The sequence below is a fragment of the Agelaius tricolor genome, unplaced genomic scaffold (assembly GCF_023055355.1).
Source record: "Agelaius tricolor isolate 1412-34295 unplaced genomic scaffold, bAgeTri1.0.p SCAF_3, whole genome shotgun sequence".
NCBI lineage: Eukaryota > Metazoa > Chordata > Aves > Passeriformes > Icteridae > Agelaius > Agelaius tricolor.
In genome coordinates this window covers 2,034,065-2,057,747 of record NW_027269263.1, presented here as the reverse complement: position 1 = coordinate 2,057,747, position 23,683 = coordinate 2,034,065, and the positions used below count along the sequence as shown (strand labels likewise).

The 23,683-nt window shown below is 38.3% G+C and overlaps 1 protein-coding gene across 1 annotated transcript in view; it reads left to right on the top strand.

Annotated features, from left to right (window-relative positions):
• DERA (deoxyribose-phosphate aldolase) overlaps positions 1 to 23,683 on the top strand; it is a 49,611-nt gene that overhangs the window by 6,658 nt on the left and 19,270 nt on the right. Inside the window, exons 2-6 of the mRNA XM_071422113.1 lie at positions 3,291 to 3,388; positions 6,250 to 6,397; positions 7,085 to 7,180; positions 8,777 to 8,911; positions 15,708 to 15,836. Of these exons, the coding sequence (XP_071278214.1) occupies positions 3,291 to 3,388; positions 6,250 to 6,397; positions 7,085 to 7,180; positions 8,777 to 8,911; positions 15,708 to 15,836 (606 nt within the window). The remainder of the gene's footprint in view (positions 1 to 3,290; positions 3,389 to 6,249; positions 6,398 to 7,084; positions 7,181 to 8,776; positions 8,912 to 15,707; positions 15,837 to 23,683) is intronic.

Sequence of the window (23,683 nt, the reverse complement as noted above, 5' to 3'; positions counted from 1 at the left end):
AAATGCTCGGTATTTTTGGATTCGTGTTCTTCAAAGAGAGGAGATGAATTTCCTGTTAAGGAATTGAATATGATTTTTTCAGATGTCTTCAGAGAAAAAAGTGAACTAGAAGAGTGATTACAGAATATTGGCTAATTAGCTGTAGTGTAACTGCTTTAATTACTTTTATCCCTGAAGCCACATGACTGTGCAGATGACTAGCAGATGACTTATTTAAAAAAAAAAAAAGACATGTTCACACTGCAAGGTTAATGAGCCTAATTAAATATAGTTTTCCTTAGCCAGATACTAAATCATAAAGCTTGGGGGAGTGAGGGAGGGGGAGAATCCAAAGGCAGTCAATTCTATTTCAAAAAATGGTTTTATTCTGATATTTAATGAAAAAAAGAGAAAAGCTGGAATTATGGGGGATTTTTCTGAATAAAGGCGCTTAGATCTAAAGATTTGATGAGACCTCACATGGCAAAATTTGAAAGTCTATTTAGAGACAATTATGCTGAGACATATTTGTTTTCACTTACCCATTGCTTTAATTAATGTAGGAATGGGTTTGAATAAAAGGTCTGTGTTATATGGAAGTCTCCATCTGCTGCTGCACATTACCAGAACCTTTGTCCTTCCTTGCCGTGCCATTTTTATTGCACCATTTTATTTCCTGTAGTAAAAGCTGCATGATGTCTCACATTAAGTTGTACAGAAAGGATGGAGTTCTGATTTTTTGTTAAATTATTCCTTTTTTTTTTTAATTTTCTGCCTGTGCACTGTGGTTTGAGTTTCCACACTCAAAAAAATACTTGGAGATCCACATTCTGTGGTCTTGCAGGGACTTGCATCCCATGCAGAAAAATTAGATATTAGACATTACTGAGTTGCCATGTGTACTTTTGTGACTAGCCTTGAGTCCCTGAGAACAGAGGGGAAAATGTGTCAGACAGTGAAAAGGACTTAAACCAATGGATTTTGTCATATTTGCAAAGAACAACCAGTGAGCTATTGCTGATCAGCTGATATTTGGTGACTTTCACAGGTGATTTTGGGCAAAGCAAAAGTAGTAGCTCATTTCCACTTCCACTCTCCTTCCACACCTTTTCTCCCATTTTTTTTTTCCTCCAAATGGATTTATAGTTGATTATTTCCTTTAAGCTGATTTAGTGTGCAGGGCTCTAACATCTTAAAAAAATTGCTTAGACCTGAGTCAGGATGCTCAAGAGTCAGGTTGGGTAGATACAACAGCTTTATCAGACTGAATCCTCTACCAACAATGGTTAATGAAGAATTAACCTACTCATGGGAAAAAATTGTGTCCTTTCATTTAAATTTTCATCTCAAACTTGAATTTTCCCTAACAGACTGGACACTGTCTTCACTGTCTTCACTTCTTCACTGTCGTCTTCTCCCAAATAATTGTTTTTATAAATAATTTACTACTTGCTTTTCCTGGTTGTTTCAAAAGTGTAGGAAGAATAGGTTAGAGCAGACCAGCTGAAAGAATCCTTATTAGAGAGGGAGAAGCTGAGTTCCTCACCTAAACTACTTCCTTTGGTTTTAGAACATTTTCCAAAGGGGCTGAAAGGTCACCATGCACCCAGAAGGGTTCAAAAGTTATTATAATAAGTGGGATTATGATTAAATGATGCTACCTCAGCGCTTGGCACACGTGGCGGAAGAATCATAACGCAGGGATTGTGTGTCCCTCCTCTATGTATTGATTTATGTGTGTTTTCCTTCCACGAGGATTTTGTCAAATATATCCTGATAAGCAAAAAAGGAAGAAAGTTGTAGCCATGGTTTTTTTAGAAATTTTTTCTCACCTGCTTTCTACAAATCAGCTGAGCTGAGCTCCTTGTTTTGGGGACAGAATGGATAAACCTGTGGTTTTGAACTTGGAAAGAATAACAAGGGTTTGTTGTTTGACTTGCTTGCAACTTTCCAAGCTCCCCCTTTTCCTTGTTGCCATGCAGTGAGTCTGATGCTAAAAAAAAAAAAATCCATAAACGCAATCTTAAAAAAAAATCCATAAATTCCTTAGGATCCCTTTGAAATTCCTTCTCTGATTTATTTGTTCTGCTTTTAGCTAACACTTTGTGGGTATCAGTCACTAATAGTTTGTATGTGGTAATAGGACAGTGGTAGCTTATTTATCCTCAAAACAAGATTTTCTTCAGCTGTTTCATGTTGTCCTGCATTTCCTCTGAGTCATCTTTATCCTGAATTGGTTTTTGAAAGTCTAGGAAAACAAGCTTTTATTTACACTTACTTTGGCTAGTATATTAGTTTTTTACATTTTTTTGGCTATTAAAGCTAGTCAGTAGGCAAAAAAAAAAGTATAAGATTTCTGTACAAAATTAGTGATTTTGTCTACCAGCTTTTTTTTTTTTTTAAGTTTTAAACATTTTTTTAATCAATATGCTCAAGGGAAATGCAATTTACCACCGTAGTAAAGAAGATTCATAGAGTGACTGCTCTTAATAAATTCAGTCACCCAGAATTATTATCTCCTAGTACCTGTCTATGCCCATGTCCATATTCTGACCTTAGCTGGGGGTGATATTTGATGATTGATGGTGGTGATTTGCTGATGATTGGTGGTTAATGATTGTTGATGTTATTTTCAGAGTGTTTTCATGGAATGCTTGTAGGATCGGTATTTGAAGAATTATTTACATTTTGAGATGTGAGAGATTTTAAAGATGCTCCAGGTTTCCTGTGTACTCTCATATTAAAATTTACACACTAGATTTACCATACTAAGCAGAAATGTAAAGATTCAAGAGCCTGAACCCTCAGTTCTCCTTTTTCAGTCAGTTACCCTTTGTTAAGCAGTGGCAAATAATTGGTTCTTGTGGCTCTGGACAGTTTCATTATTTTAGTACAAGCTGTGCATCTGCTGCTCTTTGGGAATTCTGGAATCTAGAAATAAGCCATCAAGCAGTGGCAGAAGGCTGTTTTGTAGGTTTTTTTTTTTTTTTCATGCTACATGTGTAATAAATTTATATTTAAGTCTACAAGACAGTGTCTCTGTCTCATCAGCACTCAGTTAATCCACTTGTAATGGCACACAGAATATGCTGTGTGAAATATCCAGTTCACAGATCATCCCCTAGCAGAAGCTGAGGTTATTTTGGACTGGTGATAAGCACACAAGCCATTAGAAGGACATGATAGCACAACACTCTCTTCAGAGGCTCCAAACTTTCTACAGCTTTCTTCTGAAGTACCCCACCATATATTAAAGGAACACAGAAATAGATGAGGCTTTATTTTTTGTTTGTTTTTTTATCTCTCCCCAGAACTTGGCTGGATCTCAAAAGTGTATGTGAATCGACCTGCAGTGGTGAGGCATGCAGAACAAATTAAAAAATGGAAAACTCTGAAAGGTAATTGGCAAGTAAGTGCTCTTCTTATGCATTCTGTTCCTGTATTTTTAAAGCAGTCACTCTCCCTCTCCAGGCTGTAATATTGAATTTTTTTCAAGATACATGTAAACTTAAAAGATGTGCTTGTCCATGTCTTATTTTAGTAATTTGTATTTGATGATGATGGGATGGAATAAGGTGATGCATTTATCCAAACAAGTTAAAAACCATATAACTCATGACTGGCAAAACTGCAAATGGATTTAAGTCATCTTTATTCATGAGTGGATTAAATTGTGTATTACTATCCCTCCACATTTATTCTGTTTTCCAGACAGACTTCTCTGCATGCTGCCTTCTTATTTTTTAATTTTAAAGCTGTAAGATATGATCATGGTCCCTGTCAAATTTGACCTACCTGGATGATTTTTCTTTGCTTAAACATTCTCAACGTGTGTGATTTCATTGCTTAACGAGTTTTTTTAGCTAAAAATCAAAAATCCTGACTGGCTGTGGCATTTGGTGGGGGGAAGGAGCCCACTAATGTTAGGAAACTGATTTTCAGCTGCTGAGATAAGGTAAATGGTTGGTTATTGTCCATCTTAGTATAAAAAGACAAACTTTTTCTCCATTCACCAAGCAGCTGTTCTGCAAACAATGCTTGGGATGCCTCCTCTCTGCACACTGAACAACTTGTTTATATGCAAGAGTAGCTGAAAAGCAAGAGGAAGGAGATGACGAAGGATGAATCTTAAGAGTGGAATGTAACAGAACAAAGCCAGAATCATTTAATTATACTCAATTCTTTAAAAAGTTGTTCAAAATAGTTGAACATTGTGCAGCCATTCTGAGGTGGCTGAACCTGTGTTCACAACGAGCACAGATTTTGGGATTACAGTTTGGGGATAATTTCATGTAGGAGTAAGGTGCTGCTGGAAGGTGATAGAAAAAAAGTTTCCTGCCAGCTTTTCCTTCCTGAAAGTTTGTGCTTTGTGTGTTATGATTAAATTTTAAAAAATGGAGATAAACAGAGGAGATTTAGACACCAGCTCAGCATTTCCTTAGAGTTTCTTATGATGCCTTGTGAAGGCTGAACTAGGACAGAGACTGGACAGAATTAAAGAATAAAGCAGGGATTTATTAAAAGGCCTCAATGGATCCACCTTGGGCAGCACAAGAGCCCAGCCAGAGCTGCACCCAAAATGGTCCCAAAATGCACGAATGGTCATGGGGTCTCTCACTTTTATAATTTCTGCTCCATTTGCATCTTGGAGTTCATTGTCCAATTGCAGCTTCAGCCCGTGAAGCTTTAGCCCAATTCCAGCTTTAGCCCATTCAGTCCCATCCTGCTTGTTTTTCTCTCTCCAGCCCATGGTGTTTGTGCTCCTGGGCTGAGATTTGGATCATTTGTCCTTGGTGCCCAGCTGGAGCAGGAATTGTTTTGTCTCCCTGCTCTGTGCACAGAGCTCACCATCCCGTACTGTGAAGCTCAGAGCTCCATACTAAAGCAGCACAGAATCTGAAAAATATAAAAGCCAAAACCTGAGGCATCACTTATTCATAAAAAGTTACTTGATACCAGGTTTATCAGCACTGATTTGGGAAATAGCATCAGTGAGCAGCTCCAGATGGATAACCATGGCTATCCTCTGGAGTACCACAGGTGCAGTAATGTAAAAACAAAGTCTTCTTTTGACTGAGGATGCCATAAATAACAAATACAGAGAGCTATAGGCTTTGATTACAGGGACTCATTGGGAAGAAAGGGATTTTGTGTCACTCCCACAACACAGCTGGAAAACAGATGTTTATTCCTAACACTTCTCCCCTCTCCTATGTAGAAATACAGGAAAGAAAACCAAAGAAACAAACTGAGAAACACAGAAACCCAAGCAAGGCTTTACTTTGAAGGGTGTCAGAAGCATCTCTCCTCTGTTTGAACATTGTCACAGCAGGGCGGTCATGTGCTGTTTTCTTAACAGAGCTGATTTTGAACCTGTACATGTTTGAATGTGAGCAGCATCACAGATCCAAATCCTGTAGCCTGTTTCCCAAAATACTCAATTGGAAAACCCTTTTAAAAAGCCTGACGTTTATACCAGTTCTTGAAACCCCCTGACTACATCTGTCTTTTATGACCGTGATTCATGGCATAGGAGAAGAGATAAAAATTCCCAAAATTCCCTCAAACAGAGGATAAAAACATCCAAGTAAAAGTAACATAAAACTATTTCTAGTTTCAAATAATTATAGGATGAAAGGAGGAAGCAGAAACAATCAGTCAGGCTTAGATTAACTGAGGCCAGTGATGGTTCATTACCCCATTGCCATTGCAAACTGTCCCCCTGTACAATTGTCCTGTAAGAGAAGTCAGCTTAGAGTGAAGCCATTGCTGTAAATGAGCATTTTCTGGAAGACCTTCAACAGATAATTCAAAATAATGTCTTAAGCTCAATTTTTGTTCAGCAAAAAAGAAAAACCATAAAATTTTTAGTTATGCTTCTGTTCCAATCTTTGATTAATAAGTCTTTTAAAATTCTGAAGCATTTCTATCTAAAGAGTGCTTTAACCTTGTCTCTTACCTCTTGCTTTTGGGGCTTTTTTTTGCACCAAAATTACAGATGTTTGTTATTCCTGGTTCACACAAAAAGAAGTGGATCCTTTTGAGATCCTTTTGAGGAAGTATCCTCTGTATCATTAAATACTGCTGAAGGAATGAACAAATATCAGCCAGCCTCTCTATCCTAAGCTATTATTTGCTTATATGTTACATCCTATACATTTCCCCACTGTCAGAGTGAGAGCCAGGCTTCTGATTCCTGCACTTCTAAGGCGGTTTGGCCTTGGAAGTGCAAAGAGAAATGCTCCATTCCTTGCTTTGTTCCCTTTGCAGGCAGCCTGGCTGCTGAAAGCTGTCACCTGCATAGACCTCACCACTCTCTCAGGTGATGATACTCCTTCAAATGTTCAAAGGCTGTGTTTTAAAGCAAAGCACCCTATCAGAGAAGATCTCCTCAAAGCCTTGGACATGCATGATAAAGGTATGGTGGCTTTTGGGGTGTGTATTTTCTAGAGGAAATGTCTGTGTTTCCTTATTATTTTCTCACTTTTCAGAAAGGACCTTGGTCCACTGCTTGAAGTGGTGTGGACCAAAGAGAGATCAGGCCTCTGATTGAAGCCTTACACATAAAAAAATCAAAGATCAGTCTTTTTTTAAAAACTTGGATTTATGGACTCTTCAGACAGCTGAAGTATAAAATATGAGGTCAATTATCTGAGAGTTGGAGAGAAGAGCACTTTAGCTAGAAATGCAGGAGGGCTGCATTAACATAAAGACTGCTCAGTTGCTGCTGGGCTCAGTCTGGCTCCACAAGTAAGAGCAGAACTTGGCAGTGCAGTTTCTCTTGCAGCAATTTGCTGATCAAGCATAACTGTGATCAAGTCTTAACTGAGTGTGTTGGCATTAAACTGTGAGTCTGTCAATAAAAACTTTGGAGTTTTAACTCCTGCTAATGCAGACTTGCTCCCAGGGTCTGGTGAAGGGATGTGAGGGAGGAAACAGCACCAGAATTACCTGGACCATTGGAGCAATATAACAGACATCCCTGGTGTGCTGCTTAAATCCTTGTGAGAACATAGGAGTGGGAGGTGAGGACAATGCACATGTGCTCATGGAGAAGGTGGAATTCTCTGTATGAAAAAGGGAACTGTGGCTTTTGCTTTTGCAGGTATCACTGCTGCAGCAGTTTGTGTGTATTCTGCAAGAGTCTCTGATGCTGTGGGCACCCTCAAAGCTGCTGGTTGTACCATACCAGTGGCTTCAGGTAAGCGTTATTTAAAAATATCCCATTAAATAATCTGATGCTATGAAATACATAGAGAAATCCAGAAGTTTGGACTTGCTTTTGTGTCAGGGAGTAAGGTGAAAAGGTAACAGGTGGAAGGAAAGGAAAGGAATGGAAGGAGGATTTTCTTCTGGTATAATCTTTTGTTTTGTCTTCCAACTTCAAGCTTATCAGGAATGCCAAGTCTTTTTGCTGGAAGCTCTTCAAAGAGGCCTTTAAAATATATCAGTGTTTTTCTCACCTGGACAGAAGAAATTAAGATAGAGTGCTGGACAAGTATCAGTATACACTAAGTAGATGATGATGGTGATGATGTGAGTTCTAATAAAGGTTTATTTTCCCTATCATGTTTGGCTTCTAAGTGCAATCCTGTGTCAAGGTTTAGCCCAAGGCAGCAACTGTGTGCCACACACTCACTCATACAGCCATTTCCACGATGGAGGGGAAAAGAGAATTGGAAGAGTAAAAGTGAGAAAATTTGTGTTTTCAGATAAGAGCTGCCTTTTTGTGCACTCCCAGCCCACTCACCAAGAAAAGGCCTTGACTCTGTGCTGGCACTACTCTGCACTTACCAAACCATCCCTGGAGAGCCAAGGCTGTTTCCTGCACAAACCCAAACCAGCCCAGCCACAATGGGGATAACTATCCCAGCCAAAAGCAGCACATCCTGCAGGCTGACTCCAGGGAAGCTGTGAGCAGAGCCAGGGGCTGTTGCCTGCTGAGCAGCCATAGGTTCAGGACTTTCACACCCAAAATCTAACATGGTCAGCTCTTCTCCAGTCATCACACATGAGGGACAAGTCCTGAATGTGCAGGAAGCAAGAAGTACAATCAAAGAATTGCTCAGGTTGGAAGGCAGCCCTGGATGTGATCTGGTCCAAACCCCTGCTCAAAGCAGGGGCTGACTTTGAAGTTAGATGAGGTATTTAATGCTAAGAAACATGTGAGATTTCTGTTCTTGTTTCATTGTTGTGTAGGGGAAAAATATGTACTAAATGCATTTATATGTCAGAGAGAAAGACAATCTCTGACAAAGCCATTATTTTTTCCATTTCCAAAGTTATCTTTGTTTTTTTTACTTAACCATCATAAACATAATCTTAAATGGAACCCATTGAAAGCAATTTTTGCTGTATTGTGATTTAACCATTAAACAACATTATTATGATTTAAGTCAAGATACTACTTAAAAGAATTGGAGAAAATTAAAAATTTATATATTGCTTCATATCTGAGCTCACTCCTCGTTTGTTCAATCTGCTGGAAGCAATAGGTATTGTGCTTTTATCTAGGGTGTTCTGGAAAACATCAAGGCATGTGAAAGATCTTTTCACAAGATGCACTTGCCTTGCTGGACATGGGTTTTTGAGGGTAGAGCCAATGTTTCTTGTGGATGAAGAGACGGTAGGATGAGGTGCCTGTAAAATTTTTAAATCGTGGCAACCATTAAACAAAAAGAATAACATTCAAACTTCTTGGTGCATTACTGGTATTTTCAATTTTATGGTCGATTTCTAAAACTGTAACACATTCATGAAACATTTCTTCCTTCTATCTGCACCCCTTTCATGCTAGTGGCTGCTGGGTTTCCATCTGGACAAACTCCTCTGGAGACCAAACTGGCTGAAATAAGGCTGGCAGTGGAATATGGGGCCCGAGAGATTGACATTGTCATTAGCAGGAGTCTGGTGCTGACTGGCCAGTGGGAAGGTAAGTAAAAAAAAGTTCCTATGGCAAAGAACCTAAACCTTTCTATATGCACATGCAGGGTCTGTCTTTGTCTCTTCCCCAAATCTCTCCATCAGTTCTTGAAGTATTTGATCTTTCCCCTCACAGTAATCTGGGACTCTGAGCTAAATAAAAACTATTTAATAAAATTATAACAAAGGGTTGCATTTTTTGAGAGGAATCCTATTGGAAGTTGTGGCAGGCTGGGCTGGCAGAATGACTTTGTGGTTTGAAAATTCCTATCTATTCCCTCCGTGCCTTCAGAGGATTTTGTGTACAGCATTAAAAAAAATAGCAAGTAAAAGACTAATTATTTGAAGAGTTTTGTTAGAAAGCCCAAGGGGCTGCTAATGTAGATGATACCTTTTAAAATATACATGTTTCATTTCTTGACGAAAACACGTATTTTAGTTGTTTTCTTTTTGCTGAAAATTGAGGGAACAAATTGACTGTTCATATTATTATTGATGTTCTGGCATCTGTAGACTACTACTAATTAGTAGGAACAATAATGCTGAAGATGGTTTTTGCTCTAATTGCATCCTTAATGTACTGTGAATGGCTTGCCTTAAGTGCTGACAGTGCTCCTGTAACTAATCTCCATGTGAAGGTGGACACATCATTGTCTTGGAATGAATTTTCCATTTAGCTGTATAATGCAGTGCCAGAATGTCCTATTTGCTTGGCAGACTTTATAATAAAGCCCTGGTACCTGACTTTATTTAAGGAAATAACAGAAATAATGGTAATAGATCATGTTTACTAGTCTTCTTGCAATTAACAGTTAGAATTGAACAAAAACCCCCACATGTTTCTGCATCTGTGTCTTCAAGACTGGTTCCTTGCTGTAATATCTTGGCCTCTTTTGTAGTATTTGAAATCTCCATTCTTTTGGTCTTAATTATTTAAGGATTAATAATTTTTTTTTTAATATGAGGGAGAATTCAGAGGAGAAATACAGGCCTTGGATTCAGAGAGAGAGTTTGGATCATGACTGAAATGAATGGGATATGAATTACTCTTTGTGGTCACAAATTACAAGGGAGGAGTACACAGACACAGCAATGATAGATGTGATATAAAGCTGTCACTTTACTAAATAAGTAAATTAGGGACAGCTTTTAATTTGGTATGCATGTTCTTTTATCCAGAGCTGAAGTCTTGACAAGGTTGAAAGACAGCCTTATTTTATATATATATATAAAAAAGATATATTTATATATATACATATAAATATATATTAAATATACATTAGTGTATATTTTATATAAAGTATAAAATAATTATATATAATTTATAGACTATAAAATATATTATATAATATATTAGTATGTTCATATAATATATCAATATACTATTTATATTAAATATAAATATAAATAATATAATTTTTTTCACCAATGGCAGAATTCAAATTATTTCCAAATGATTTCCTAAGTTTATTTATGAATCTGAATCTGTTTGTGACACATGTTTATGTGATCTTGAAAAAATGCTACTGCAGAGGCAGAATTTACTTGCCATAGAGATGCCACAAGGTGAAAAATTACAATATTTAACTTTTCTATATAAAAATAAAGGTATTTCATCAGGTGATCTGGATATTTTGGTGAAAATCTAGTGTTCTGTCTTCCTGTTTAGCTTTCAGTAGATATGTTACCTGTGTGATTAGGAATAATTTAGAATAATCTATAAAATACATATAAGGAATCTAAAAGAAGAGACAAAAAAGGATTTTTTAGGCTAAATCCCTATATTACATAAAATTAAGTAGAGCAGTACCTGTGCCTGTGTTTTAGGTGCTTCATCAACTAAAGCTGCCTTGCAATTATAACTTATGCTAATAGTAGTAGTCATTATAATAATAATAATAAAAACAACAATAATAATAATAATATGCTTCAATAGGTATTTTCTTATGCTGACAGTCTTCACAACCTCAGAAGTTATTGAAAAAAAATCTATGTGGTGGAGTGCTTTTTAGTTCATTTCTAGCTTTTCTTCTAGCCTGTGCAATAATTGGGGTCACCACAATAGAATAGTGTTGCTTTGTGATTTGCTTCAAAGGCTTGTTTGGTTATTAAATATTTTAGTGTATGTCCAATTATGTCAAGTTATTTTAAAGAAGTTCTTGAATATTGCTGGAGCTCTTTATGACACTCAATATGCATTTTCCAGATCTTTGTGAAGTAATTGTTAAGATCTTTTAAATAATGCTGAGTATGAAAGCAGCTTCATTGGACAGTTAAATTACCTCAGAAAATAACATGAAATGAGATAAAGTTTATGAATTTACATACCTTTCATAAGCTTTTAGCTTTTAAAGCAATACTACTTTAAAGTAGTTTACTCAGCTTTTGCCTTGTATTACTTGACAAAGTATGGATTAAACATAAATTACCAGTTTGGACGCTTCCTTTAGACACAGAATGTGGAGCCTTTATGTGAGGAGTGATCAAGTTGACCAACAAATTGTTAAAATAGATTGGATCTATTTATTATTAATTTTCCCCCCCGTCATCAGCATTTGCTGTACCTCCTGAAGTTGTGTGGGGTGCAGCAATGTCAGTGCTAATTCCTAATTCCACAGCTGTTAGCAAACACCTGGACATGCTACACTGTCAGTGGCTGCAGGAGCATTGTTCACCCATCATTTGCTCTGTGGCAGTTGAATTTTCCTGTAAGAAAAGGGAAAAAAACCCAGCCCAGTTATACTCTGAGAAACTTGAGCATGGCTGCATCCATGGTATAACCCCATTATGGAAAGTGCTTTTCACTGCTGATGATATTTTAGGTGTGGGTTTAGAGGCTTTGATCAGGGATTGGGACCTTATTTTGTGCTACATACTTCATAAACAGCACAGGCAGAAGACACTCCCTGCTCCAGAGCCTTGGAGAAGCCTCTCCACATCGTTCAGGAGGGTTGTAGCTGGATTTACCATTTCTAGATGTGCAGACTGCCCTGCTGCACTGCAGTATTTGCTGGGTTCCCGGGATGAAGGAGGAATTGAGAATCTGACTCCATGTTCTTAGAAGGCTAATTTATTATTATATTCTATTTATTATTATGTTAATTATATATTATATTACATAAATTATATAAATTATATTAATTATATATCTATTGTGTATTATATATTATATATATATTATACAGTATATAGTGTATAGTATATGATATATTATATTATATTATATATTATGCTATACTAAAGCTATACTAAAGAATAGAGAAAGGATACTTACAGAAGGCTTAACAAGATACTAATCAAAAACTTGTGACTCTCTCCTGAGTCCAACACAGCCTGACCGTGGTTGGTCATGAGGTAAAACCAATTCACATGTTGGATAAACAATTTCCAATCACATTCCAAAGCAGCAAAAACACAGGAGAAGCAAATGAGGTAATATTGTTTTCCTTTTTCTCTGCGGCTTCTCAGCTTCCCAGGAGTAGAAATCCTGGCAAAGGGATTTTTCCAGAAAATATCAGTGACACTGCACAAATTCTGTCTGGTGCTGGCAGGAGCAGCAGCTCAGGCTCCTGAAGCCCAGCTCTGTCTCCAGAACGTGAATCCCTGGAGCTGCACATATGTGAGGGGGTTGTGTTGTGCTGATAGCCTCGTGCTTGTCATTTTGTTAACAAACCTGCCATTAACATGCCAGACACAAGGGGCTCCAGCTCATTTTCCAGTTTCCAGCCCGTCACAATCACCTTGATCTTTTGGGCTAACAGAAGTCAAAATATCTTCTCATCTCAATTTCTATTTGTTGTCATTGACTAGATAAAAACACCAAAAAAATTGAATTTTTTAAAAGAAAAGTGATTTTATCACCACATTTTTGAAGAAGAGCTATTCCATAAAAATATTTAAGCAGTGTGGTTTCTTCCCTTCTTTAATATTTTCATTTCCTTTGTAAGAGATCTGGATTATCCCCTTTATATTGTTATTTTTAGGACTAATGTACTATACCAAAGTAACAGACCATCTAGACAACCTAGTGCAGATTACAGCTAGCAGAAATTATCAGGGATGTTTGCTTGGGAAATGTACATGGAAGGAACATTTTCTCTGCTGTATTTAATAGTTGCTAAAATTCAATATAATGTACTAATGTTCATTTACAGTGTTAGCAACATGACAAGGACACAACTCTTGTGTTTTATAACAGTGGAATTAAAAACACAGCTACAAAAGCATTTTTTTTTCCCTACAAAACAGGATTTTTTCTGACTTCTATAAATGCATCTAGTAAAAGCAGATCTAAAGTTCATGAAAACTGTCAGGTATCTCAAGTGCTGAAAAGTAGAAGAGTTCTTATGTCACATCCATTTTAACAGCTGGGTCAGTAGAGATACTGCACACTGTATTTGTGAGCAGCTGGCTCCAGGTACATTCTATATAGGTTGGCTTGCTTTGGGGTTTTTTTTTATGGGTTTATTGGTTTGGATTTTCTTGGCTTTTTTCTTTTTTTTTTTTTTTTTTTTTTTTTCCCTGGCTTAAGATTTAGACTGCTTTTAGAATGGATAATATTGGTTAATATGCTGAAGAGCACTGGCCATTTGCTTTGAGAGCTTTTGCTTTTTCCTTGTTTTTAGGAGTCAAAAATAAATTCCCTTGCAGCCTCTCCATGGTGTTCTTAGCTCATTAGTTGAAAATATGCCTGCAGGGTTTCCTGTGAGAGAGATTTTTGACCAAAATCTTTGTGCCACTCGCTGCTGCTAACCAGAGGTGCTGTGTGTGCTGTGGCAGTTGCTGGTGTTCTGCACAGCTCACAGATATTCCTGCATTTGTAGCACCCAGCTTTGATCCTGCTGCTGTTCAGCCTGGTGGAACTGAGTCCTTAAGTGCTGGACTTTTTGGCAGCCCAGGCTGTCCCACAGGAAGCCCAGCACTCCTTGAAACACTGAGTACATTTTGAAGTGTGACTGACTAGACATTTAGACATTTGCCCAAGATTTTCAGGATAATCCTGTTATTTGTGCCTTGGTTTAAATCTGACTGAGTACTGAAACTTTTTTTATTTTTGAAAGGAGCAGGAGTTTTTACACTTGTTCTGCATCAAAGCAGTCCCAGCTTGCACTGGGACTGGGATGCTCTGCCCCAAATGTAGTTGCATTTCTCTCTGTACTTTTATTGAAAATGCCCTGTGAATGTCAGCTGTTGTCTGCAATAATTGGTCTCTGAATAAAGAACAGCATTTCTTACCTACACACCTGCCCCACTGAAGTGTGCCCACTTTTCCTCCACCCCAGCTAAGCTGCCAGACACGGGTGATTGAGGATCCTGAGTGGTTCCTGGCCGTGGGATGATGAGTGCTGGCAGGCAGCGAGGCTGCTCGAACCAGCCTGACGTTAATTGCATGTAAAAGCACCTTCCAACTGCAAGGGAGGCTGCTGGAGCTGCAGTGCCAGGGAACAACAGCTGTGAGGATGGAATTTCTTTTCATGGAATCCAACCTAAATGTACATTTTGTTGGTTTTGTTTTGACATTTCTGGTGGCGTATCTCGAAGGTAGGGAAAACTTTTTCCTCTTGTTACCGAAACTAGAAGAAGAAGAAAGCTGCTTTCTCTGGGTTTTCAAAAGCTTCAGGAAAAGAGTTGCTCCACAAAAAGAGATTTCATTTGGATCTAACATGAGCAGGGTTATTAAATGCAGAAAAAAAAAAAATAGCACAGGTCCTTTGTGTTTCCTTTTTGAGCCTCGATTTGATGTAGGTTTCTGGAGCATCACCAATTGATCAATAAAACATGTTAGACGGCATGCTAGTTCTGATTAATTCACACCTTTGGTACACAGCGAGAAACAAGGTGAAGCCTGGTGTCTATAAAGGGACTTGCTAAGTGCGTCAGCCAGTTGTCTGCTAATGTGTGCAGCGTGTCTCAGAAGGCCAGCCCAGCAATTCCAGCTCTGGACACCCTGGTGTGCCCATGGCATCAGAGGGATGAGGGCCCTGCCACAGCTGCCAAATCCTGCCCCATGCTTCCAGGTCTCACTTAAAGGCTGAGGGGAAAAGAAGTTTAGCATTGCTGAAAAAAAACCAAAAGTGTTTCTAGCCTGGACTGTTTTAGCAAGACCTATTTAAAGCTGTGTTTTAGCCTTCTGTCAAAGAACTTCTTGATTATGTGATTGAAGATTGAGTATAGTTTGTCAAAAGGACCCTCTTGCAAAGCATCCTGTTTGTTTATTTTGCATCTTAGGTTTTTTTAAATTCAAAATCCAGAAATGGTGGCTGTGCACTGTAAGAGCTGCTTTTCTCCCCGCACAATAGCAATCTTAAACACCCCAAGCAGCCAACTTCTGACAGCAATGCTTCATTAGTTTCTGGCTCTTTTAGTCTCCCTCTGTGTAAACTTTTGTGGGAGCACTGCTGAATTTTACCAGGAAGGGTAGAAGGGAGGGTTCCACTGGCCAGGTGCAGAGGAAAACATAGCTATTCTGAGTATTGATTCAATGTACTACCATATTTATTGCTGGGAAGGCTGGTTTAAGATCAATCTTTACTATCACAGCATTTTTTACTGCTGATGTATTCATGGGTATTTAGTACATTTGTATTTTGAGAGAACAGACATTAATAGCTATTAGGTAAAGTCTGAAACTGCACGGCATTGTTAATTACCTCCAGTCATGTAATTTATTGAACTTACAAAACTTAAGTTCCTGAGTGCTACGACTAATTATAAGATTGGAAATTAATCCAGAAGTGGAAATTACAGCCATACTTGAAAATATCTCTCAGGCAACTTTGATCATTCCCACATGCTTTTATCCCCAGGTCTGTACGAGGAGATCCGTCTGTGCCGTGCAGCCTGTGGAGAAGCTCACATGAAAACAATCTTGGCCACAGGTGAACTGGGCTCCTTTGCCAATGTCTACAAAGCCAGTATGATAGCTATGATGGCAGGTAAATACCCTTGGTTCTCCTTTTAAGCTAAGAATGTCTTTGCTATTATTTATGAGGCTTTAAGAAATTCCAGTCGTGGAAGTTTGGTTTTGTCGATGGTGGAAAAAATTTGTGTAGCAATTACAGAAGCTGCAGGTGGAGTAATGAAGTGTCACTTGTTTTATGTAACCTACAAAAAACTGCATGAAATGTCAAGTATGAAACTGCTGAATGGCAAGGGTTGTAGGAACAAGTAAAATTCATTGTCAAACATCTGATCGGATCAGAATATTCAATAAAGGCATGTGGGGCAGACACACTTGTGGAGTGGTCACGTACAGCTGGGATGTGGGTAGGTGGCTCACAAGCTTGTTTTAAATGCAAGGGGAACTTCCCAGCACAGGTTCGTGCCAAAAGCTCTCAGTTTTGGTTTGTGATCACTTCTAACCACCTCTGAGAGGGCAGCTCAGGAAACCAACCTTCCAGAACAGGACAGAGTTCCCAGGGCCTGTGCATACTTTGTTACATTTTTCTTAGTTTAGCACCCATTTGATCCCAGATTTTCAGCAGTACATTCTCTCTTTGCAGCTTTGGTACAACTTTTCCTAGCTGAACCAGGATTATAGGTCTGTGTTTTAGTGCTATGTCAGCGATGCAAAATTGGGAATTGGCTCCCTGGCGCTTGCTTTTCCCACTGTGCTTGAAAGTGGGCTCCTCAAATTTATTTCTAGAAGTGTAAAGATAGACTGAGAACCACTTGGGTTAGTCGGTCTTCTAAACTTTCCCTCAGTTTTATGTTAATTTTTTTCCTCCTTTTTTCTTCCTTCAGACTTGAAATTCTTACATTAAAGCAAGAAAAACATAATCAAGTGTCCTGTCAGTATTTAAACAAATATTCAGCTTGCTGCTGACCTCACTGTTACCATACACAATTCTGTGCTTCTTTGATTCAAGTGGAATGGAGAGCATTTCAGGCTTCTAACAAGCCCAGCTACAATGTCAATTAGTATCATTAAACACAGAGGATCAGTATTATGCCACTAAATATTGCTTTTAATTAGAAGAGGTGTAAGAAATACACATTTCCTCTTATTTAAACTGATGCACTAATCATTGTGATCACTCTTTTTTTACCACTGAGTAGTGAGAAATTCAGCCTGTAAAGCATTTTAGCATTTTCAGAATTTTGCTGGTGTAGTTTTTTTGAAATACAGCAGATGGCTCTATTGTTAATGATTTTCCTTGCCTAGTTATTCATTTTACAAGATACTTATCCATCTGAATATATCCAGTAATTTCCTTATTTCAGTCTTTTGCTCTTTCTGTGTGGGTAGGCATAAAAATAAGAATTTATTTGCACTCTACATACATCCATTGAGGGCCAGGCTTTCAGACTCCAACTTGGCAGAACTGCTGAGAGCCTAAAATTCCAGTTGAATTTTGTTTTATTTGTATCTTTGTATCATTTTGGGGAGAAAGTGAATCCATAGTAGGGTGGATTCAACTGAAAAAGTGGCTTTAGAAGTTTTTGCTGCCTCTGACCAGTTCCTCTTGTCCTTTACAGCAAAATAAAGTTCCTTCAGCTGTGCTGTTAGAAGTGCTTCTCATGTGTCATTGTGAGCTGAGTTTTCAAAGAATTCCAATTGAAAATTATTCCAAAAAAGGGTTAGCTAGTTAGGTGTGGGGTTTTTGATTGGTTGGCAGTGTTTTAGGGTGTTTTTTAAATGGTCACAGCCTCAGTATCTGGTTTTCAGCCTTGCTTTGTATGCAGTTGTATCAGGTCAATTGGGGATGTGCAGTCCTCAAACTGTTCTTGCTTCACTGTCCATGATGCCAGCCTGTCATATGGGGAGCACAAAATCCTGGGGTTACAGAGGTTTGAAGTGCCTTGATGAGCATGTATACATTCACCAGGGTCCTGAAGCACAAAGCCACCAGGGGTATAATATATTCTATATAATATAAATTATATTATATTATATAAAATATAATATATAATACAGAATCATTACAGTAATAGTAATTATTAATATTATAGTAACAATATTTAATAATATAATATAGAATATCTATAATTGTTATTTATTAATATATCATATTATAGATCAAATATATTATATATTATAACATATATACTATATGTAAATTATATATTATATAATATACTATATATAATATGTTATGTAATATCTACAAGAACATAAAATATAATAAGATATAATTTAACTATATAGTATAAATATTATTAATATAATATAATTAAAGTTATATATAAATATAAAAATATAAAATAAATAAGTAAATAAATAAAAATATAAAAATATTTAATTTTATATAAACTAGTATATTATATATAATTTTCCTCTATGTAAGCTGATGGCTCCTGACTCCTGTTTTCTCTGAAATAGTTCTCCATGGCTACTTTTTCCTCTCTAGTAAAGTCCACAAGGGGAAAGACATCAGAATGGGAGGGAGGAAGCTCACAGGTGTCTTAAATTCTTTTAACCATACCTTTACCAACTTGACTGACACAGCATAAATTCTTCTGGAATATTTGAGAAGCTATTTCTGAGTGAAGGCGGCTGACATGCCTGTAAGGCCAGTGACTCACCTGGCAAGAATAACCTGAGCAGTGCTGAGGAGGGCAGGGTGGCAGGGAGCTCTGCACAGCAGTGCTTCTGTCCCACTGCCAAGGGAGCACCTCGATTTTGGAAAGCTGCCTGAGACAAACCCCTAGCACTGCATCAGGGAATTTTGGGTTTATGGCCTCCACTGCCATTTCTTGTGCTTCTTCAAGTCCTGGTGGTGATTTGAGTGCATGAGCTTCTCAAGAAAACTGACTGCATTTTTCACTCTGCTTTGGGGACAGAGAGTAAAGTAATTAAAAAGAAACAAAACGAAATATGAGACAAAGATAATAACAGACAAAGCAAAAGTCAAACTGAGATCAGTTGTGAGTTTCTGGCTTTAAGTCTCATGCTCAATACAAAAATAAGGGTCCCCACTCAGTAGCATGTGAGTTGTATTATGTGTTGATTTGATTATGAGTCTACAACTTCAGCTGTAATTTGATACCAAGTCAGTTTTTAGAGCTCAGAGCATTTGCAAATGAAAGGAGACTTGGTAACACATAAACAAAATTTCACTTTGTGTCTTTTTATTTGTCTGAAATACAACCGTGTTGGGTTTATGGTGTGTCTGTAAAGGGCACACTCTACCTGTAAAACATCCATCAGAAATCTGAAATAGCTCCTTTCTATGGCTGTGATCTGTCTCTGAATGCTCTCCAGGGTGGCAGATGATGTTCAGCTCTGGTCTGGAGGTCCAGTATGGGGCTGGGGGCAGGTCAGGGAGTCCTTACTCTCAGGAGTGTGTGGGAAGAGTACTTGGCACTGACTGGTGGCTGAGGCTTTCTTGGCCATTATCTGAGTGTAGAGGTGGTTGTAGTTGACTGCTTAAAGGGGGTTATCAGGACAGTAATTATTGCTTATAGTTAATTAATTATTAATTATACTGGAATTATACTGGGAGTTGATCACTTCCCTGCCTGCTGCAGCATTCTGCATAGTCTGTGGTTGTTCTGCATCTTCAACATCACAACATCATTGTTGTGCTCTAGTTAACATCACTGAAAGTTTAGTGCAAAGAACAAGCTCAAAACACACTGTGGAAAACCAAGATGCAGCGTGGCAGTGTGTCTCAAAGTTTTGAATGATATCATGGACTAAAAAGTTTTTGAATTAAGTGTAAGATCAAAAGATGGAGTATCTTTAAATACAATCAGCCTCAAAGAGGCTGGAACAGAAACAAGTGACTTCATTTGTTCTGGTACAGAATGGGGAGAAATAAAAAAAAGCCAGCAGTATGAAAATGCTGATAACAGCATGTTCAGTGAGGCACTACAAGGATGCTGCCTCAAATGAGGTAATTGCCTACAAGCTTAACAGTGATACTGCAGCTAATCACTAGAAATAATGTAGGCGTGATAGATAAGCTTGGAGTTGAAAAGTTCCAACAATGCAATCACAATATCCTCAGGTTTGAATTGCTGATGAGAGGCCATACAAAGACTAGTAGCAAAAAAGAAAAAGAAATAAAATAAAAAATAGTGGGGCTTAAGTAAAGCAGACCTTGAAGGAATGTGAAATGAGACTTAAAAATCTGTCTGGAACTCAGGAATATGTGTGCAGGGAATCAGAAGTGAAGGAATGATGGAAAGTGGTTGAGACAGGCTAGGGCAGGCTTTCATGAAAAGTCTTTCCAGTTGAGTCAACAGAACCCTGCATGGGTAAGTAGAGGACAGAAGTAACACTTGAGAGAAACAAAGATGTTGGGGGAAAAATAAAGATGCAAAGAGTCTGTGAAGTGAGAACAGAGTTAGAGTGCATAGAGTGAAGCCTCATTTGTTTGCAGTTTGTTAAAAACCCAGACGTGCATGCAATGGCACATTTTGTTATGCATTTATTTATGTGCTTACTGAGCTGTGTGCCTGCCTACACAGCCATATCTGAGGGGAGATCTTTATTTGGGGCCATTCATATTTGTCAGAGCAGGATGCCTGGCAACTCCGCTAATTTTGTGCAAAGTCTGTTCTATTGATGGTCTTCTCCTGTAATCAGAAAATAAGAATATGTACCCTCCAATGAAGTCCAAGAAGAAATACCAGTGTAAAACAGTGTAAAACTTGTCAGCTCTGTACCTGTTTGTTTGATTTTGTGTTACCCACACCACCACCTGAGTTTCTCCTTCCACCATCTCCCCTTACAAACAGGAACAATGCTATTTCAAGCACTTCTCACCAGAACACCAAGTCAGGAAGCCAGAAGGTGGGTTTGAGGTTGCAGAATGACTTGCAGCATCACTTTTGACAAATCTACTTGCCTCTCTGGTTTTCTGTCTGAAAAATTAACATTTGCATGTTTTATAGAACCTCTGTGAGGCTTAGTAAATTAAGATATAAACAGAAATGTTAGAAGGTAGAAATTTTTGTGCCTGTGCATGAAGATGGAACACTCTTGGTCCCGATTCAAATTGGGAAATGGAGCAAGAGAAGGTCTGGAAAGTTTCTGGTAGGAGCTGCTGGCTGTGATTTCCTGGTACAGCCAGTCCTGGGAGTAGTGGTGGGAGCCAGCAGAGCTCCCAGGTGATGCTTTGTGCACTGCAGCACACAGGAGCAGCAGGGAGGTCCCTTTCCTCCTGCTGTTCTCACTGCACTCTGCCCAAAATGTCCTTCCAAAGGCGAGAGTTCTGTGTGTTCCTGTGCCCCTGCTCTGGCTGTTTCTCCTCAGAAATCCCAGGCTTGTCCTTCTCTCTCAGGACAAGGGTTTGGATGCTGATTTCTGCTTCCCAACCTTTAGGAAAGGGGCTGTTCTTGATGCTCCATCCTTTGGTTGTGAAATAGCAGCTACAGACAGAGTAACACACTGTTGAGAGGGATCAACTTTCTATTAACAAATTATCCTCAGTGCCTGCATAGCACTTTACCGTTGCTGATATTCAAGATCTTTCCAAAACGTGTTAATTAAGGAATATCTAAATGGTATACTTTCAATTTATAACAGCTGATGCAAAGAGGTGAGAAAGCACCCCTGTTGGGTTAATTTTCCCCATGAATGAAACCTTGTTTCTATGTTAAATAACTTGTTAGGATTCGAGCTAAAACTTCTGAAGTTTCATATCACCTCAGACTCAGAAATTGTTGCACAGTGAATAGCTCCAGTCAAACATGCCAGCAAAATAACAGGGCTTCCTGGCAAAAAACTTTGCATCTGTGAAGCTCCACTATTGAAGGTAATGGTTTGAGAAAATGCAATTTTAAAACATGGAAATATTATGTAAAATCAACAGATGTATTGGGTACTATTTATTTCTTTGATATTTCACGTTAGGTTTTTTTATTCTGTCAGTAGCAGGTGTTAAATTCTACTAAACCAGTGAAAAATAGAAATAAATATTTAATTTACTGTACCTATCAATTATATAAAATTGGCTTATGAAATATTAAAAGAGATTGCATGTAGGAACCCTAGTTAGAAAACCCAGTTCCTTAACAGAAACCTAATATAGATGTAGAAATACACTAAGCATGATTTTAGGGTTGTAGGTCCTGGATTTTTTTGTTGTTGTTGCTTTTTAAGGTATCAGGGCCTACTGGTTGTTCCTGTCTAATTTGAAGACATGCTTATGGCAGCAGCAATGTGGATTTAGACTTTTAAAGAGAAATGTGTTGAGTGGAAAAATACATCAGGAATATGTGCTCTTGAACATCATTAGGTTATTTTAAAAAACTATGGATACTCACTTGAATATACCATTTAATCATAAGGACACAGGGAAAAGCAAAGAGGCATAACAAGAGATGAGCACAAACAGAAGTGAAATACCACTTGAGCCATAAAAGTAGCACAAAACCAAGAAGTTTCCCATAAGGAGAGCATGGATTTTTTTCCTTACCTGAGTGTTAAAGCTGCATGTTAAAACACACTGATATCAATATAAAGACATCCATGAGCCTTTAACAAATCATGTCCTAATGGTGCTGATGCTGCATTTGGTTTTTTTTAAGTGTTACATCATGAAGTGCAGGAAACACTGAACACCCCAGCTGCCTGCTGGGGTGCATGAACACATTCCTCACTGAGCTACACAGGGCTGGTCAAATGCAAAAGCATTTATCAGAGAATATGCTCATTTCAGTGGTGTTTGGGAACAGACTCTTCCAGCTTGCCCCTGTGGTTACTGGCAGTGTTTTTGATGAGTTACACAAGGAACTTGAATTTCCTTGGCAGGTACCTGGGTTACTTGGAGTCTGTCTCCCAGCCTTTCTGTGTTCCTCTGGTTAGAGCTCAGATTGTGAAAAATTGAAAAAAATGGAATATATTCCCTTCTTTGACACTATACTTGGGAATTTCATCCCCTGGGAAATGTTCCTGATTTGGTTTTGTTGTTGTTGGTGTGGGTTTTTTTTTTTTTTTCCAACTCCTTTTCAGAAATTGTAGTTTTAAAATTCAGTGTCTCTCAGATAAGACAATTTAAGATTTCTGCCTGTATTTTATAGTTACTAAAGACAATAGCTTGCCCAGAGGTGTCTGTAGTAGTCCTTCTGAGAGAATTTTTCAAAGACTGAATTGACAGCAAAGGCCATAGTCTTCATGGCAAGTCAACAGGGATCTGACATTTGATTGTCTTTTGTACCTTTGATGTTTCTTTCCTGCTAGCTATTTGGGCTATAAAGTGATTTCTCTGCAGTGTACAGCTGCAGCTGATTCCTAAAGTTGAGTTCTCCCCAAATCTAAGATGTAGAAAAGATTCCCCCTTGGTGATACCAGAGCTCTTCTTGAGTATCACATCTTTTTTCCATCACCTTTGCAGTCATGCTGCCAGTCCAATGTCCAATTTACCAGCCTATCCCAAACATCTTGGGAGTGAAATCTTGTAGTTTGTCACTGTTCATTCATCTGTGATGGACCAAAAAGGAAACAAGGCATGATGCTCCATATTCCATGCATCACACTGAACTTCAGTTATGGAATACAAAATTGTGAGTCATGTATCTTCAAAAGCCTCCTTCCCACTAGTCCTGGAAAGTGAATTTGTGGAGAACTCACAAAGCACAAAGCCTTCCTCATAAATGGAGCTTTGGAACAGAGCTGACCCCAGGCTGTGGAAGCAGCTCATTGGGGCATGATGGAGAGGGATGCTGTGTTTCTTGGCAATCCTAGTCCCCAGGGAGAGGAGGGGTGGCATTTCTCAGCTGGTTCTCTGCTACCCTGACACCATGGCCATGCTGTTGGTAGCTAACTAGAGTTTATGTTGTAATCATAAACTAGGTTTATGTTGTAATCAGGCACTGTGTTTGCAGCTGCTCT